Below are 19,313 nucleotides of genomic sequence, written 5' to 3' on the forward strand. Positions count from 1 at the left end.
CGGTTTTACATTTCAGCACCCGGATAGGAAACCTCACACCCATGACCACGGTCGGTTTTACATTTCAGCACCCGGATAGGAAACCTCACACCCATGACCACGGTCGGTTTTACATTTTCAGCACCCGGATAGGAAATCCCATACCCTGTAGCCGTCACTCCCTAGCCCCCACGTGCAGCTTCAGCCCCTGATGGCCACCAATCCTCTTTCTCTCTCTGTGGCTTTCCCTGTTTGTGGACATTTCATAGGCATGGACTCATATAACATGTGGTACAACTCGTGCATTTTTAAAACCCCCTGAGCCGAGCAGATAGAGCCCATCTGCAGACCCTGGGGCCACCTTCGGTGACACCTGACCCTGATCAATATCCAATTTACTAAATGGTTTAATTTTTAACTTGGGAGAATCTGTATAAAACACGCTTAGCTCATGGCCAGAAGGCAGCATTGTCAAAACGTAAAGTGAGCACAGAGGTTTCGGTTGTTGTATACATGCAGCGATGACGCGGGGTTCCGAATGACCCCACTTTTCCCCCTTGTATGGGCAACAAAACCATTATCTCCATTCTGCAGATGAGAAAACTGAGGCCCAAAGGGGCCCAGAAAATTAATGACACCTCCCAAGTTAGAATTCGGGTCTCTGGGTGCCCAGTTCTAGGGTATTTCTAAACTGGAGATTTTTCCAAAAAAAAAAAAAAAATCCTCACCCTCAATGTAGCGATACCAGCTCGATTCCCCGGCCAGTGCATCTCATGAGCAGCCCCACCCATCTGTCAGTGGACGCTTCTGTGTTGCTGTGATGCTGAACAGGTTTCAGTGGAGCATCCAGACTAAGAAGGAGTAGGAAGAAAGGCCTGGCAATCTATGTCCAAAAATCAGCCAATGAAAGCCCTGCGGATGACAATGGTCCTATCTGCCACCAATCATGGGGACCGACGTGTTTCCTTCTGTCGTACATGGGGTTGCCGTGAGTTGGGGGGTGCATCGATGGCCGCTAACGACAACAACGGGGAGAGATTACAGAAGCCGTCAGACAGTCCTTGTCCGGGAGGACCTGACTCTGCAGAAGCTGTGCTGTGTTAATCCAGGAATCCTGTGAAGCAGAGGTTATTGCCCCATTTCACAGAGAAGGAAACCGAGGTTCCCAAAGTCACACAGCGCAGAGAGGCGGTTGTTTTCGTTGTTGCTGTGTGCCGTTGAGTTGATTCCGACTCATAGCAGCCCCGTGTGACAGAGCAGAGCTGCCGTATAGGGTTTCCCAGGCTGTAATCTTTACAGGAGCAGATCACCGGGTCTTTCTCCTGCGGAGCTGCTGGTGGGTTTGAACCTCCAACATTTCAGTTAGCAGCCGAGGGCTTAGCACAAGGGTTCCAGGTCCTGCTCTTTCAGTGGCCCCACAGGGCCCCCACTCCAGGCTGAGGACCACCCCCCCACCCCGCCTCATTACGCCTGGTGGGGAAACCAGAGGGCTGACCCAGAGGCTCGACCTGACACTCCCGACAGGTGGGGTCTGTGGCAGCCCCCCAGCTGCCTTTCTGAGGGGCAGGAGCTCCTATGTCATCCAGCCCGACCCCTGGGGCCCAGGCACCCCGGGCTGCGGAGGGGAGCAGAGCATCAGAACTGCCCTCTGCAGCCGGGGCGGGCGGCCCCTGCTGACACTGACCACATGGTCAGCCCTGTCTCTGCACCCGGAGCACTGTGTGCAGGCGCAGGACCTCATCCTGGGGTACCGATGCCTTGGATGTGACAGAAGGGGGTGCAGCAAGATTGCAGCCTTGAGGGTGGGGGACTGGGGAGGCCATATCCACAGGACACATCCTCGCCCCCTTTGCCTCCCTGATACCCAGCGCCCCCAGGATGAGCTGGCACGGCTGCTGCTCTCCCAGCCGAGTGTGGGGTGCGGGCAGCAGGCAGGAGGCCAGGGGGGGAGTGCAGGAGACTGCCTCACCGCCCTTTAAAGGCATCTGTCCCAGGCTCAGCTTCCAGGGGGCCGCACAGGTGTGATCCACGGGCATCCCCGCAGGGAGGGGCATGCAGGTCAGAGCGCTGACTCCGGATCCAGGCCTTCTAGGGGCAGCCCCAGCCCCACCATGCCCCTTGGGCAGGTGCATAAGCTTCCTGTGCCTCAGTTTCCCCACCAGCACGCCAGGGAGTGGTGAGCCCAAGGCCTGGATGAGGTGTGTGTGGAGTGTGGAGCTGGTGCTACCCAGGCCGCCACTGATACCAGTGCCACTGAGAGGGCCTCTGGCCGTGTGACTGCCCCTCCGGCCAGGACCCCAGCTGCTGCGAGGTGCAGGCTGACACCCGCGATGACACGGGGCTTTAGCCCCCTGCCCTCCCCCTCTGCCTCTGAACAGGGGAGGGTCTGGGGGTGTCCCACTGCCAGCCTCGATGCCTGGGCTACTGGGGTCACATACGAGACCCCCCGTAAAGACCGAATGGACAGACTCCAGAGATGCGCGTCCTGGGGCTCAGGATGTGGGGCCCTGTGGGAGCCCACCCCCAGCACAGGATGTGGGGGCCCTGTGGGAGCCCACCGCCAGTACAGAATGTGGGGGCCCCATGGGAGCCCACCCCCAGCACAGGATGTGGGGTCCTGTGGGAACCCTCCCCCAACACAGGATGTGGGGCCCTGTGGGAACCCACCCCCAGCACAGGATGTGGGGCCCGTGGGAACCCACCCCCAGCACAGGATGTGGGGCCCGTGGGAACCCACCCCCAGTACAGGATGTGGGGACCTGTGGGAGCCCACCCCCAGCACAGGATGCGGGGTCCTGTGGGAACCCTCCCCCAGCACAGGATGTGGGGCCCTGTGGGAGCCCACCCCCAGTACAGGATGTGGGGACCTGTGGGAGCCTACCCGCAGAACCCACACTGGAAACCCCTCTCTTGGAGAAGCCCTCTGGCTTCATGTCAAGTAGAGACACCCACCTGGACACCATCTCTGTGGGAGCTGGGCAGAGAACTGACAGATTCTCCTGGCTGACCTGCCTCTGCCACCTACCACCTCCCTCCACCTCCCAGGTGGAGCCTCCTTCCCACCCCCATCCTTCCTCAAGGGTGCACCTGGCTCCCCTTCCCACCCCCCATCCCTCCCCAGGGGCACACCTGCCTCTCCTTCTCACCCAAAAAGGCCCAGCAATGGGTTAGGCCTCAGCGCTCGTCTTCTAAAGGACACCTTTCCACCCGAGCACTGACTGTCGCCTCCTTCTCTCTTCCTTGCAGCCGGACTGCCACCTCCACCTGCACCTGCGCTGGGCGGACAGCCCCTACGTGTCAGGCGCCGTGCACACCCAGGACACCGCCCCAGGCCTCATCATGGGTGCGGGTAGGTGGCTGCCATCACAGCGGGCTGGCAGGCACCATCACCACCTGAGGAAAGCTCCATTCTCAGGGGTGAAAATTGATGAACCTGGGTCTGGGCCATCGTGTGTCCATTAGGGGGCAGAGCTACAGCATCTCCAGGAAGCTCAGCCCTCATGGCAAAGCCAGAGTGGACACATAGCACATGATGACAGAATGGAAGGATGGGTGGATGCAAGACTGTAAGATTAATGGTTGGGTAAATGGATGGAAGGATGGATAGTTGGAGGGATGGACGGATGGATGGATGGACGGACGGACGGATGGATGGATGGATGGAGGAATGGGTGAATGGTGGAGGAATGGATGGATGGATGGATGGATGGATGGATGGATGGACGCATGGATGCATGGATGGATGCACAGATGGAGGAATGGGTAAATGGATGGATGGATGGATGGATGGATGGATGGATGGATGGATGGATGGATAAATGGATGGGAGGGTGGATAGATGGTGGTTGGATGGATGGATAGATGGATGGATGGGCGACGGTTGGATAGATGGATGGATGGATGATGGATGGATGGATGAATGGATAAATGGATGGGAGGATGGATGATGTTGGACAGATGGATGGATGATGGATGGGTGATGGTTGGATAGATGGATGGATGGATAAATGGATGGGAGGATGGATGGATGGATGATTTTTATCATGGTTGACATCTATTGGTCCTTGAAGAAAGTTCTTTCAGGGATCAGTAAGTGTGCTGTGATTGAATAGTGCCTTAAAATGAGGTTTATCTGAGTTAGAAGAATCGTTCAAAATAAGATGCATGTGTCCTCAAGGTGCATTGCTGGAAAGTGGCTGGTATCTAACCTTCATTTTATTCTTCGGCATTACTGAGCACCTTCCACGCACGGGGCTGGGACATCCTCTGCCAGCTCAGCCCAGGATAGGAGACAAAGGCACCGCTAGAGGAAATGCCAAGGAAAATGGCGGCAGTGGTATTGATTTTAGCAGCTGTTACCAATCGGCCTTTTCTACCTGGCAGGCACTGCACTCTTAATGACCACAATGACCCTGAGAGATTTATGGTCCCATTTTACAGATGAGGAGGCTGAAGCTCAGGGAGGGGGAGTAATTCACCCCAATTTGCCCCCATAGGGAGGGGCTTGGCCCTCCAGGCGCTTGGGCTTGGGTCAGGGAAGCTTTGGTGGAGCCATGCACAGGCCCAGCTCCTGGTCGGGCCTTGTCACCCATAGAGGAGTGTCTAGATGTGAGGGGCGGCATGGGGCAGAGAGCTGCCGAGTCTCAGGGACCCTCAAATGCTCACGCCACCCCTGGAGCTGGGATGGGGGTGGAATTGCAGGTGGCAACCGCAGGACCCTGGAGGACCCTGTTCCTGCTCTGTCGGGTTCTAGCTGTGTCTCAATAATCCCTGGGGCCCCAACTGCTGCACTTGGGGCCACCTGGCGTCCCCAGGTCATACTCCTCCTGGCGGAGTGGGGGGTGGGGCTGGAGTGTGTCTTCTGGTGTTGCTTTGTGCTTTCAGGAGAGCCATTTGCAATTGGCCCATCACGCCCCACCTGGCCCCGTGGTTCTACCCACGCTGGGACCTGGAGCCAGGGAGGAAGGAAAGAAAGTGCACATACAGTGAGTCCTTACTGTATACCATGCCAGTGGCCCAGTAGGAGGGGCAGACATGGAGTGGGCAGTGGCATGCTGGGTTGGTCAGTGCCAGACCTGCCAGGAGGGGGCACAGCTGAGGAAGTCCCTCCCATAGTCCCCTGCCCTGGGCCTCAGTTTCCCCATCTGTACAATCAAGGCGTTCGCCTCTGTGTTCTCTGCTGGCCTGAGGATGCCTCCCATGGTCCCCCAGTGTCTGTGCGGTGCCCGGCAGCCTGATGAAGCGCTGAAAGCTGGACATCCCTCTGCACAGTGAAATGCAAACTGCACATTTGCGGGGAAATGGTGCTGACGCAGCAGGCTCGGTCACAAGGCTCCTGCGTTTGATGGGTGCTTCCCGGAGAGGCTGTGGAGCCTGGGATGACGTGAAGACAGGGGTGCCTTCCTCCTCCACCAACCCCAACTCATCTCCATCATTCATTCACTTCACTCTGTGCGCCCACTTCATCCCTCCCGCGGCCGTTTCTCTGTTACTTTGATTTGCCAGGCGTGTGCTTTACAAAAAGGGTGGGCGTAGCAACACCCAGATTCAACGCCTGCCCCTGCATCTAAGGTGACTGCCCTGCCCTCCCCCGCAGATTGTCTCCTCTGTGCTTTAGCCAAGGATGTCCCTCTGCCTGGCGCAGGGGCGGTTTAACCAGTAAGCACTGTATGCATCGGCTTGCATTGAGCAAGGTACGCGTGGGCTTCATTGTGTTTACTTGCTAATCTGTGGTGAGCAACTTCACATGGGTCTCACCACGTCTCTGATGGGTGGGGGACAGGTGAAACTGCTCACTGTAGACAGGTGGGAAGGCACCATTGGGCCCGTGTGTGCCTTGCTTATTGGGTAACACGGCCCCTGCCCTGCCATGCCCTTCTCACCTGGAGAACTCACTTCCTGCAGGAATCATTTCTTGACTCCCTTCCCCCATGGACTCATTAGCTTTCCTTCTCCACTCTTGCAGTTCTATCTTAGCTCCGTGGGCAAATGCAAGGTCACCCTGTTTCTTCCCCTGGTATACTGAGAGCTTTCAGGGAGAGGGGACTGCGTTTGCTCAGCTCAGACTCCCCAGAGCTCCCCTGTAGGCACTCAGCAAATGTTGATGGGTGAATGTAGGAATGGGTGAGTGGGTGGAATTAATGAAGGATGGATGGATGGATAGGTGGATGAATGGATGGATAATAAACTAATGAAGGATGGATGGATAAATGGATGGATGAATGGATGGATGGGTAATAAACTAATGAAGGACAGATGGATAAATGGATGATGGATGGATGGATGGATAATAAACTAATGAAGGATGGATGGATAAATGGATGGATGGATAATAAACTAATGAAGGACGGATGGATAAATGGATGGATGGATGGGTAGGTGGATAATAAACAAATGACGGATGGATAAATGGATGGATGGATGGATGGATGGATAATAAACTAATGAAGGATGGATGGATGGATGGATGGATGGATGGATAATAAACTAATGAAGGATGGATGGATAAATGGATGGATGGATGGATGGACGGATGGACGGACAGATGGGTGGATGGATGGATAGATAATAAACTAATGAAGAAAAGATGGATAAATGAATGAATGGACAGATAGATAAATGAATGGACAGGTGGGTGGAGGATGGATGGACTTAAAAAAAAGCAGATAGGCACACAGACACTCTGCTTTAGAACCCCCATTAGCTCATCTAGTTGAGGGCAATCCATCTCCTTTGGAATTTCCCAACAACGTGTGACCATGACTGCATGAAATACCTCTGAGAGCGCCCATAAATCAGGCTTCATATGGCGTGTGACGTACAGGCCACATGAGGCAGGGACATTCAGGGTCCAGACGAGAGTCCAAATGGCATTAGTGTCATCATCACAGGCCATCCTGGGGACTCGGGCCGCTAGTCCTTGTAGATACCTGGGAGGGCAGGGGGGAGGCCACCAAGCCAGCTCATCAGAAGACCCTGTTGGTCACGATCATTCCCGGGATGTTGTTTGGGAAAGGCCACGCCCAGCCCCCTAGACAGCCATGCCCTCCTGGGAATTAAGCTCTTATTCCTGGCTATTGCTCTTTGTGTAGGAGCCCACTATGGGCTCAGTCTCCTTATCTGTAAAGTGGCCCCCTCTGGGCTCAGTCTCCTCATCTGTAAAGTGGCCCACTCTGGGCTCAGTCTCCTCATCTGTAAAGTGGCCCCCTCTGGGCTCAGTCTCATCTGTAAAGCAGCCCACTCTGGGATCAGTCTCCTCATCTGTAAAGCGGCCCACTCTGGGCTCAGCCTCCTCATCTGTAAAGCGGCCCACTCTGGGCTCAGTCACCTCATCTGTAAAGTGGCCCACTCTGGTCTCCGTCTCATCTGTAAAGCAGCCCCCTCTGGGCTCCGTCTCCTCATCTGTAAAGTGGCCCACTCTGGGCTCAGTCTCATCTGTAAAGCGGCCCCCTCTGGGCTCAGTCTCCTCATCTGTAAAGTGGCCCGCTCTGGTCTCCGTCTCATCTGTAAAGCGGCCCCCTCTGGGCTCAGTCTCCTCATCTGTAAAGTGGCCCACTCTGGTCTCCGTCTCATCTGTAAAGCGGCCCCCTCTGGGCTCAGTCTCCTCATCTGTAAAGTGGCCCGCTCTGGTCTCCGTCTCATCTGTAAAGTGGCCCCCTCTGGGCTCAGTCTCCTCATCTGTAAAGCAGCCCACTCTGGCTCAGTCTCCTCATCTGTAAAGCGGCCCCCTCTGGGCTCAGTCTCCTCATCTGTAAAGTAGCCCGCTCTGGGCTCAGTCTCCTCATCTGTAAAATGGGCCTGGATTAATGTGGGTGAGAGTCCTTCCCACTCTGACACCACCTCAGGTGTGGCCTCTGGGCCTTGTGGCCACCCCAGCCGGTGGATGGGGAGCTGCTCCGTGAACCAGAACTGAGGAAATGACTCCTGGCTGCCCAGGGGCTCTGTGCCCACTCACTGTCCTCCTGAACACCCACCCAGCAAACGTGTAATGCCTGAGGCCTCCTTTGTGCTGGCCGCCCTGCTGACTCGCGCGCCCCACAGCCACGTCTCAGTCCCCCCTGCGCCAGCCTTGGTGCTGTGTTTAGACACAGTCCCTGTTGCCCCCTGCTCCCATCTGAAGCCCGTCAGGGGCTACCCCTCACTCCACGCCGCCCTGACCCCCACTCCAAGCTTCTTATACTTAGACCGCACCTCACCTGCAGTGCCCAGGCTCTGCCTCACCTGGGCCTCAGGTGGGGTCCCTGTGGTCTGGTAACCCCTCCTCTCCCTGCCTCCTCTGCCGGGAGGACCGGGTCTCCCCCGTGCCCCCTGACCCAGCATGCGTCATTCTGTAACGTCAGCATCTCTGCACGACTATTGCCATCGACTCTGAGCTGCCGGGGCCCAGGGACGAAGGCTTTATCCAGGGGACTCTGATGGGGACACAGAGAGGGCAGGGAGACATGAGAAGACAGCTGTCACCAGCCAGGAAGGGGGACGGCCGCGCGGGCCTGGTGGGAGCAGTGGGGTGGCGAGCGGGCCTGGTGGAAGCAGGGGGGTGATGAGCGGTGGCGTCTGGGAGTCTGTGTGAAGGTGGAGCCCAGGTTTGGAGTGACCGCTGTGGGCGTGTGAAGAAGGGTGTGAGCAGACGCAGCTTCTGGCCCAAGCTGCTGGAGGACTGCGCTGCCGTCAGCCCAGTGGAGAAGGCGGGGTCGGAGGCAGGTCCAGAGACGGACCCCAAGTCCGGTGGGGACACGTTGCAGTCAGCAGCCAGCTGGGCAGCCCCACCCAGGGCTCTAGGCTGCAGAGAGAAGTCTGGGCATGGCCGACGCAGAGCCGGCGTTTAAAGCAAAGCAGCAGGGTGGGTGGGGTCCTCTGGCTGAATGGTGCTGGGGTGGGGAGGGCCAAGGACGGAGTCCTGGGCACGAGTACTTCCGGGGTCAGGGATGAGGAACCAGCAAGGGAGACAGAGCAGCAGCCAGTGCGAGGTGGCAGAGGACTCTGCTGCAGACAGGACAGGTGGGGAGGGGGCATGGTAACGTGTGGGGACCCCTGGAGTGATGTCCTGAGCACGTTAGAGTACTTGTGCCAAGTTCAGAGACCCCAAGACCACCCTCCCTTCTGACACCTGCGGCAGGTTCGCGGTGGGAGGGGCATCTCCAAGACCACCTTCAAGTTCAGTGATTGGCTAGACTGGGGGAAAGCTGGCCAATCCCAAGATGCCCCTGCCCCCTTTCCTCTGGGACAGGTAACCTGGGCTCCCAGCTGGTGGAGTATAAAGAAGAAATGTATATCACTTCCGACTGCGGGCGCACCTGGCGGCAGGTAAGTCTGCAGAGGGGGACCTGTCTCCCCACCCCCGCCCCAGGGGACTCCCAGAAGTGTCTGTTCTGTCATGCCCATCCCTGAGGTGTGGTCTGAGGAATTCTGAGCACGGACCTTCCACCCTCCGTGGGCAGAGAACGAGGGGAGAGCCAATAGCAACCCCCACAGCAGGCAGGTGTATGCCGGGACTGTGGGTGCCAGGGCCAGGTCAAGGTGGGCCCCTGGACGAGAAGCCACACTGGGGAGGAGGCTCCTGGGGCTGGGGCTGAACTCCTCGGGGAGGCCAGAAGTAAGGAAGAGGGGGCCCTGTGGCCGGGGCTGGGGCCCATGGACGATGCTGGGTTATCAGCGGCTGTTGAATGGACTGGGAGACATCATAAAGAGAGGATGGGGGAGAGGTTTGGGGAGCCATGGCGCATCTGGGTAAGGCTCCTGGGGGACCCGGGGGTGATGATTGGACACAGCAGTGCAGCCCAAGAGAAAGCGTTTTCGTAGGCCGCGGTCCCACCCCACCTCCACATCTGGCCCCACCAGAGCCCAGAGTCCCAGGACAGGGAGGTGGGCCTTGGCCAGGCGCGTGCCAACAGGGAGGCCCAGAGAGGGAGGGGCGGGGCCCCAGGCCCCCCGAGCAGCAGCGGCAGCCCTGGCCCAGGAGCCCACACGCTGGGACCCCAGGAGAGCGCCCCACCTCGCTCGACATTTGCTGTTTATTTTCAACCAAAAAACCCAAACTCGTTGCTGTGGAGTTGATTCCGACTCATAGCAACCCTGTAGGACAGAGTAAAACTCCCCTGTAGGGATTCCTAGGCTGGAATACCTGGTGGTGCAGTGGTTAAGAGCTTGGCTGCTAACCAAAAGGGCTGCAGTTTGCATCCACCAGGCGCTCCTTGGAAACCCTATGGGGCAGTTCTAGTCTGTCCTGTAGGGTCACTATGAGGCGGAACTGGCCTGACAGCAATGGGGTTTTAATCTTTACGGAAGCGGACTGCCTTGCCTTTCTCCCTCGGAGCTCCTGGTAGGTTCCAACCACCAACCTTTTGGTTAGCAGCCAAGTGCTTAACCACTGCGCCACCAGGACTCCTATTTATTTCCAGAACTAAAAATGGCCTCGTCTGGTCAGCCAGCTCCATGGAGTGGCAATTTCTGCTCTAAGCACTTAGGAAAATGAGCTAAACTTTTGTTCTGCTTCTCTCCTTCCAAGAAATACAAGTTCTGTTTTTAGGCCAGTTTTGTGTGCTCACACGTCACTGGGAGCCAATTACCCAGGAAGCAAGGTACGCACAGGCTTACTTGTGCTTGCTCGTCTGTTGTGCACAGTTGCACGTGGTTTCCTTCACGACATCCGTACTGTGGTGAAAAACAGGTGAAACTGTGCACGACAGATCAGTGAGTAAGCACAAGTAAGCCCATGCGTACCTTGCTTATGGGGTAATCTGTCCCTGCGTGTCCCCCAGCAACAGCCTCTCTCTGGGGTAACCCTCGGAGCGGTTCTGTTCATCCCCAAAGTGCGTAAGTTCACCTGCAGCCTTGGTGCCAGGCCTGGACATTTTTTAATAATATGCAAGAAACAAGGAATTTTGAAAAGGGTGAAAGAGATTTACTGTATTATAATATTTCTATTTCACCTAAACGAGTGAGGCTAGTCCGACTTTCTTAAAGGTCACCATCTGCCCACTTGTTAGCGCCCCCCTTATTAGAATATACTGATGGGGTGAAGTGAGGCCTTCTGATTTTATGGACACAGGTGGGGAGGTGTTTGTCTCAGCCACTCGGCCACTTTGCGTGGAGTTTGGACGGGAGTGCCAGGATTCGGGGAGAGTGGCTCTCACGGGCCAAGCGTGGCCCGGCCCCAGCTGTGCTCACTCCCTGGGTGGGGAAGGGGCAGGGAGAGGGGGGTCCCACGGAGGGCTGTGCATGGGAGGGAGGTGGAGGGAGGAGAGAGTTGACGGGCTGAGGACGGGGAGGTGTGCCAGGTGGGGGAGGGAGGCATGAAGGCGAGTGATGGGCTCCCTGGCCCTGGCGAGGGGCCGGAGTGGGTTCAACAGCCTTTTCCTTCTTCCCTGAGCTTTGTGTGCGGAATCCACGGGCCTGGGAGGCTGATCGGCCGTGGGTGGGATGGGCAGGGGTCCTGGCTGGGGCAGTCCGTGATGGGTGTTTCCTGGGTGGAGGTGCAGGCACAGGTGTCGTGGGCGAGGGGGGAATCAGCTCCCCATCTGGGCAGCATCCAGGGACGCATCTGTGCCATCCAGGTATCCATGTCCATGGAGGGTCTGCATGGGGACCCCTGGTGTCTTGGCAGGAGCCCAGACTTAGGAGCCACACCTCTCTGCCACTTGCCGGCTGGGAGGCCTCTCCGAGCCTCAGTTTCGCCCTCTGTATAACGGTACCCACCTAGAGTTGTTTGCAGAAAAGCAAGGCAGACACCTGATCTTGGGGCCCCTGAAGAGCTGGTGGTCATTCATTCATTCATTCATTCCTCCCACACACTCTCCCTGGACCCCCACCGGCACCACGCCCCAAGCTGAGCCATTTGGGGCCCTGCTGTGAGGACCGCCGGCTGGGTGGAGACCATGACAGACTAGTGTAGAAAGTATAGAGCAGGGACTGTGGGCCCAGCCTGGCTGTCAAGGAGGGCTTCTTGGAGGAGGTGGTCCACATGTCAAACGGGTTTTTGGTCTTTCCAGTAAATGCTTCTCTAAACCCCCTGGCTTTAGTTCATCTTTGCTGGGGGCATCTTCCGTGGGCAGGTTTTGACCTCGCTTTGCAGTTCTCTGTCTCCAGTCAGTGGCTTAGAAACTGCCCCATCGTCCACTCACTCACATGGGGTTGTTTCCGGGTGGGGTGGGAGGGTGCGGGGACTCTCAGCCAGGCCCTGCCCTGTCACACTCCTCCCTCTGCGCCCCAACAATTCCACTCCTAGAATGTCCAGCCCGGAGCCGCTCCAAGCCCCTGGCCCTGCCTTAGAGCACATCTGTCCATCTGTCTGTCCGTCCGTCTGCAGGTGTTTGAGGAGGAGCACCACATCTTGTACCTGGACCATGGCAGCGTCATTGTGGCCATCAAGGACACCTCCATCCCCCTGAAGGTCCTCAAGTAAGTGTGCAGGGGCGCCCTCACACACGGTGGGCAGCCAGCTCTCTCCACCCAGGTACCTCCCAGGGCCTTCCCTGTGGCGGCCTCCACAAGGCAGGAGCGCTAGACACAGCAGAGGGGAGGCAGGGTGGGGGGCGGGGAGGCGGGGACCTGGACGCAGACCTGCCCTGCCTCGGGAGACAGGTAGACAGGCAGACACACAGCAGGATGGAGGGCGACAGGAGGAGGCCCCTAGCCTGGGGTGGTCATCGAGGTCTTCCCGGAGGAGGTGGCTTTTAGACATCAACAGGAATGAGTAACATGGAGGAGGTGTGGCCAGGGTGGTCCAGCCCAGGGAGTGAGGAGCAGGGGCCTGGGCAGCTAGTGGTAGCTGCTTCTCCAGCCTGTTCTCACAGCTGCTGCAGCAGCCGGCACTGTGCTCTGGCTTGGGGGGGCTGCCTGGAGGCCGAGTGTCTCCTGCCCGCCTGCTGTCTGATGCCATCTCTCACAGGTTCAGTGTGGACGAGGGCCTCACATGGAGCACGCACAACTTCACCAGCACCTCAGTGTTCGTGGACGGGCTGCTGAGCGAGCCGGGGGATGAGACACTGGTTATGACGTGAGTGGGGGCTTGGGAGGGCCCTGGGCGGGGGGGCCGTGGCAGACAGCTACCCTGGGCCCTCACTGCTCAGAGGCAAGGCTCAATCCTGGCTGTCCAGCCGTCCTCGACGCCCTTCTTAACCTCACCTTCATACCAGCTCCGCCACCCAGGCCAGGCGAGGCTCCTGATGTCCACTGTTCCCCACCCTGGCCACCAGGAGGCAGCCACTCAAGACCTTGCCAGAAACGTTGTCACCAGCCAGGGTCACCTGGCTGTGAGGGTGGAACCAAGATGCACCACCAGTCTGAGAGAGCAGGCTGGCTTTGGGTGCCTCCCCACAGCCCTCTCTAGTGGATAATGATAACGATGATGACAATGATGATGACGATGGTGATGATGGTGGTGGTGGTGATGATGATGGGATGATTATATTGATGATGATGATGGTGATGCTGATGGTGATGATGATGATGGTGAAGGTGATGATGGTGGTGATGATGATGGTGATGATGGTGGTGATGGTGGTGGTGATGGTGGTGATGATGGTGGTGATGGTGGTGGTGATGGTGGTGGTGATGATGATGGTGATGGTGGTGGTGATGATGGTGGTGATGGTGGTGGTGATGGTGGTGATGGTGGTGGTGATGGTGGTGGTGATGGTGGTGGTGATGGTGGTGGTGATGGTGGTGGTGATGATGGTGGTGATGGTGGTGGTGATGATGATGGTGATGATGGTGGTGATGGTGGTGGTGATGTGTTGCAGCGAGCAGCAGAGACAGTAACCATGCCACAACTCTTACAGAGAAGTGGGGCCAGGAGGGTCGCTCTGAGGAGTCGACCCCAGCTTCAGTCCCAGGAGTTTATTTTATAGTCAATACAGCAAGCAGTAAAGCAATTAACAGAACAATGGGTTTAGGGTGAATAACAATAAGTTTCGGGCAAGGGAGAAGGAATTCAGGTAAACAAGCCAATCAGAAACAGGGCAATAGCTTTGGGAAAACAAGTCGTGCCTAATCTCATTCTTATCGCTGACAAGTCTCCAACATGTCATATACAGCATGGAGGCCTGTGGGGGCTGCAGTTGTCAATAGTGCAGCCATGTTTAAATGGCATATATCCCACAGTGATGATGATGGTGGTGATGATGGTGATAGTGGTGATGATGAGGATGATAGTGGTGAGCATGATGGCGATGATGATGATGGTGATGGTGGTGAAGATGGTGACAGTGATGATGGTGATGATGATGGTGATGGTGGTAATGATGGTGGTGATGCTGATGATGGTGATGATGGTGATGATGGTGGTGATGGTGATGATGGTGATGATGGTGGTGATGATGGTGATGATGATGGTGATGGTGATGATGGTGATGATGGTGGTGATGATGGTGTTGATGGTGATGGTGGTGATGATGGTGATGATGATGGTGATGATGGTGGTGATGCTGATGATGGTGATGATGATGGTGATGATGGTGGTGATGGTGATGATGGTGATGATGATGGTGATGGTAGTGATGATGGTGATGGTGGTGATGATGGTGATGATGATGGTGGTGACGGTGATGATGATGGTGATGGTGGTGATAGTGATGATGATGGTGATGATGGTGATGGTGATGGTGGTGATGGTGATGATGGTGATGATGATGGTGATGATGGTGATGATGATGATGATGGTGACAGTGATGATGATGATGATGGTGACAGTGATGATGGTGATGAAGATGGTGACAGTGATGGTGATGATGATGGTGATGGTGGTGATCATGATGATGATGGTGGTGACGGTGACGATGAACCACTGGTGCTGGTACACGGGCTCTTGGCTTTCACTGACGAGGACTGTGGATGCAGGCAGTGCAGTGTGGGGAGTGTCAGCCCTGCTCACTTTGCTTTCCCTCTTTGGACCCCGTAGTGTGCCAAGGCCCCCTCGGGACACATGCTGCGTTTTGCACAGTGGGGGTGAGGGAGCATTGGCACCCCTGGTCTGAGCCCCTCACTGAGGGGACAGGAAGTCTTCCTGCCCAAGGTGCCCTGTCCCTCCGGGCTGGACAGCCTGCCTTCCTCTGGCTCTGCTCACGCTAGAGGTGTGGCTGGACAGTGCAAGCCCCCACCCCAGCCCACGGGAACCTGCGTCAACATGACTTATTGCTACGAGTAATCGCTGCCTGGCTTCTGTAGCACGTGCCCATGTAGTGAATGCACGAATCCACTGATTCGCTCATGGCCACCCTTCATACCCTCAGCGGCCTTCATGCGGGACCTCACCGGCTCTCCATCCAATGGCCCAAGAAGGGCCAGGCTGTCCCAGTCCAAGGTCCACCTGGACAAGCCCCTGAGGCCTGAGCCCAGCCGGGATCTCCCTCCAGGTGCCCATGTCCCTTGGGGCACAGCTGGCAGACAAGTGGTTCTGTTCTACCCTGTCCATACAAGCCTCCCCCAACCCCCAGCAAGGCCCAGGACTGGGCCCAGGATGTGGAAGGAAACTGCCCAGCACCCCAGCCCCTCTGCCCTGGGCAGGAGTTGGGCCCTGCTTCTCCTTCCCCCAATTCTCCCTTCTTCCATCTTTCTCTCTCTCTCTGTCTCTCTGTCTCAGTTTCTCATTCTGTCTCTTGGTATCTCTCTCTGTCTCTGTGTCTCTGGCTTACTCTAGCCTCTGTCTCTCTGTCTCTCTCAGTCTCTCTGTCTCTCACTCTGTGTCTCTGTGTCTCAGTTTCTCATTCTCTCTTGGTATCTCTATCTCTCTGTGTCTCTGTCTCTCACCTGTCTCTGTCTCTGCCTTACTCTCAGTCTCTGTCTCTGTCTGTCACTATCTCTCACTCTGTCTTTCTGTCTCTCTGTCTCTCTGTGTCTCTGTGTCTCACCTTCTCATTCTCTCTTAGTATCTCTCTCTGTCTCTGTATCTCTGTGTTTCTCTCACTCTGTCTCTCTGTCTCTCACTCTGTGTCTCTGTGTCTCAGTTTCTCATTCTTTCTTAGTATCTCTCTCCGTCTCTGTCGCTCACCTGTCACTCTCTCAGTCTCTCTCTGTCTCACCCTGTCTCTGTCTCTGTCTCACTCTCAGTCTCTCTCTGTCTCTGTATCTCTGTGTTTCTCTCACTCTGTCTCTCTGTGTCTTGCTCTGTCTCTCTCTCTCCTGCCCTCCTGTTCCCCACAGACTCCGGAGCCCTTGCCCAGATGGTCCTTGGTCCAAATCCATCCGCAGCTGGCTCTAAGCTGACCATAGTTACTTGGTTCATCTTTGCCACCTCTCTTCCCACCGCCACAGCCCCACAGCTGGGAGATGGACTCCGAGACCCTGGTGCCGGGGTTCCTGGAGCTGGCCAGGCTGCAGGCCACACACAGGGCAGGCGGGAGCTGCTTAAAGGGCAGGGATTCATCTCCCCAGCCCACCCATTTCCTTGATTCACGGGAAGCAGTAAGTAGGCTTCCCTTGGCAACGGCTTCTAAAACTCAGAACTCCCTGGATGACACGTATTTCTTGCAGGGTCAGCTGAGGTTTTAGGTTTCATGAAGGCAGGACTTCAGAGATGTTGAGGGCACTAATTAGATCAATCAAATAGCCTCTCTTGTGCTTAAGCTGGAGATGTGGGGGAGACACAACATCCCCAGCGCGGGCTCCCATGTCGTCTTGCTTGGACAACACGGGCCACATTTCGCGTGCAAAGCATCAGCCTTAGAGACGCCAGCCCTGGGTTCGAGTCCTGGCTCTACCAGCTAGTGAGCAGTGGCTGGGCGATCCTGGGAGGTCCCTTGCCTCAGTCTCAGCCTCAGTTTCCCCATCTGTCAAACGGGTAATAGTACATTCTTTCCACCACCCCCCGTCAGTCTGTCATACTGTGGTGGCTTGCGTGTTGCTGTGATGCTGGAAGCTCTGCCACCAGTATTTCACACACCAGCAGAGTCACCCATAATGGACAGGTTTCCGCAGAGCTTCCAGATTAAGACAGACTAGGAAGAAGGGTCTGGCAACCTACTTCTAAGAATCAGCCAGTGGATAGAGTGTCTGATGGAGTGCTGGAAGGTGACCCCCCCCCCCGGGGGTGGAAGGCACTGGGCACACACAGTGACCGCAACAATGGACTCGCGCAGACCACCGAGGGTGAACATGGGGCAGGAACAGGCTGCGTTTTGTTCTGTTGCGCATGGGATCACCATGGGTCAGAGCTGACTCCATGGCAACAACAAGAACAAGCTCCGTGCATCGGAGTGTGACACTCCTTCCCTATGCCAGGCCCTGCACAAACCATTGCTAATCCACCGTCCTTCTGGAAAGACCAGTCTTATTGCCCCATCTGAAAGCCAAAGACACTGGGGCACTTCAAGGGAATGGACTTGCCAGAGGTTCCAGGCACAGCACGCTGGCTATCAGCCCAGGCCTGCTTGCTCAGAGCCGCCCTCTGAAACCAAATATCTACTTTGAATCTCAGCATTGGATATCAGAGCCAGCCACTGTGGCCCCAAGTCACCGGAGGTCACTCCAAGAGCTGCCTCAACTGCCCTTCTAGTACAGGGTTTCAGTCCTTCAGATCATAACCAGCCTCCCCCGAGGACCCAGCCCCTGTCAGAGTGCTCGGGGGGACCAGAGCAGGGCGTGTCACCTCCCCCATCCAGACGCTTAACCTCTAGTGATGTGGCCAAGTGCTGCAGGCTGGACAGAAGGACCAGGGAGGAAGAGGAGGCCGGCAGGCCCCTGTCTGGAGGGTCTGTGGAGCCCCAGTGGGAGATATTGGGGAACTGAGTGGGAGCTGCCAAGGCAGCAGCCCTCCCAGCTCGGGAGGACCCACAGGGAGAGGCCTTGACTGGGGAGCCACCTTCAGGGACTGTGGGCATGGCAAAGGGAGGGGTCTCCCCCAGGGAGTGGTGAGCGCCTTCCAAAGGGGCCTGGGTCTTGCTGGGCTCGGAGAAGGCGCCAGGAGTGCTCGCTGGTCGACTCAGGGACGTGGAAGGACTGGACAAGCCCCCTTTGAGGGGCAAACCTGCTCCACTGTGTGTGCCAAAGCACTGTGGCGGGCGGCTGGGGCCAGGTGCCAAGACGCTGGCCTGCACCGTCCCTCCCAGAGCCAGCAGTGCTCTCTCGCCCTCTGCTGCAGAAGCGACCAGCGAGGCGTGGCAATGCTCAGTGCAGCCCAGCTCCCTCCCACAGTTGGTGCTGTATTCGTGCCTTAGGGTCATGGGGCGGGGGGGCCTCCGGTGGGGTTCATCCCCTTGCTCGGCTTCAGCATCTGTCACTCACCCCATGAAGCACTCTGGACAGGGACACTTGGTGGTCAGAACTGCCCTGTTCTCATGCCAGGACTGTCCATCCCCCTCCTCAGCATCCTTGCCCCCTGCCCCCTGCTCACCTCCAAGCTCAGCACCCGAAGGAGGGGCCTGTGGGAGACCCCTCCCCACACCCCGTCCAGGCTCCCAGGCCACCCCCAGCAGGGACCCGTGTGCTGCTCTGAGCTGGGCCTGGGAAGCAGCATCTGAACGCTTCCTGGCAGACAGGATGCTGAGGCAGAGGGGGAAGTGGGTGCTACCCTGGGAGCAGGTGGTGCCCCTGCCCACCTCCCTGTCCGTGCCCAGTGACTGCTGACTGCCCAGGAGAGGGGGCAGGAACAGCAAATGGAGCTGTGTGACCTTGGGGGGCTGCCTGACCTCTCTGTGCCTCTGTTTCCTTTCTGTGGAGCGTGGCTGGACTCGGCTCCCTGGACTGGACTGAGACTCTGAGCCAGGCATGAGCGTGCCTCATGTCCCTTGCACACTGGGTCTCCCTGGGATACACAGTCAGAGGCCCAGCTGCACGGTGGTCTGGGTTCCCGCAGCCCAGAACCCCCGGCGCGGCCAGGCTGGTAAGGCTGGAGGAGCCAAGACAGAGCCCCTGACCACGCGTCTCAATGCAAAACGCACTCGAGGACCAGCAGGGGTTCTGGCTGGAGGCCAGGGCTCCTGAGCCCCCGGGCGCCTGCTTCCTCGTCCACCAAGTGGGGGCCATGTGGAGCCAGATGGGATGACTTAGGGCCAAAGGTCAAGTGCGAGGGTGGCAGGAACACTGATGCCCAATGCCCAGCAGGCACCTGTGGCAGGAACGGGGCCCAGTGTCTGGGTGACCCCTCCAGGGCAGGAAGATCTCACTGGGCCCCTCAGACAGGTAGGGCCTTGAGGCTCAGAGGGGAGGTGGTTTGCACACAGGGATCGGGGCCAGCTAAGGGGCACTTCCCTTGTCCCCCCAGGGTCTTCGGTCACATAAGCTTCCGCTCAGACTGGGAGCTGGTCAAGGTGGACTTCCGGCCCTTGTTCCCCCGGCCATGCAGCAAAGACGACTACGGCTCCTGGGAGCTCGCGGACCTGCAGGTGGGGCGGGGGGGGGGA

At 57.4% G+C, this 19,313-nt stretch overlaps 1 protein-coding gene across 1 annotated transcript in view; it reads left to right on the top strand.

The window, feature by feature from the left end:
• The window catches only part of SORCS2 (sortilin related VPS10 domain containing receptor 2), a 177,001-nt gene that overhangs the window by 125,195 nt on the left and 32,493 nt on the right, over positions 1-19,313 (top strand). The window contains exons 15-19 of the mRNA XM_004383549.1: positions 3,226-3,328; positions 9,206-9,282; positions 12,284-12,375; positions 12,866-12,973; positions 19,175-19,295. Coding sequence (XP_004383606.1) covers positions 3,226-3,328; positions 9,206-9,282; positions 12,284-12,375; positions 12,866-12,973; positions 19,175-19,295 — 501 coding nt within the window. The remainder of the gene's footprint in view (positions 1-3,225; positions 3,329-9,205; positions 9,283-12,283; positions 12,376-12,865; positions 12,974-19,174; positions 19,296-19,313) is intronic.

Source organism: Trichechus manatus, unplaced genomic scaffold, assembly GCF_000243295.1.
Source record: "Trichechus manatus latirostris isolate Lorelei unplaced genomic scaffold, TriManLat1.0 scaffold00111, whole genome shotgun sequence".
Lineage (NCBI taxonomy): Eukaryota > Metazoa > Chordata > Mammalia > Sirenia > Trichechidae > Trichechus > Trichechus manatus.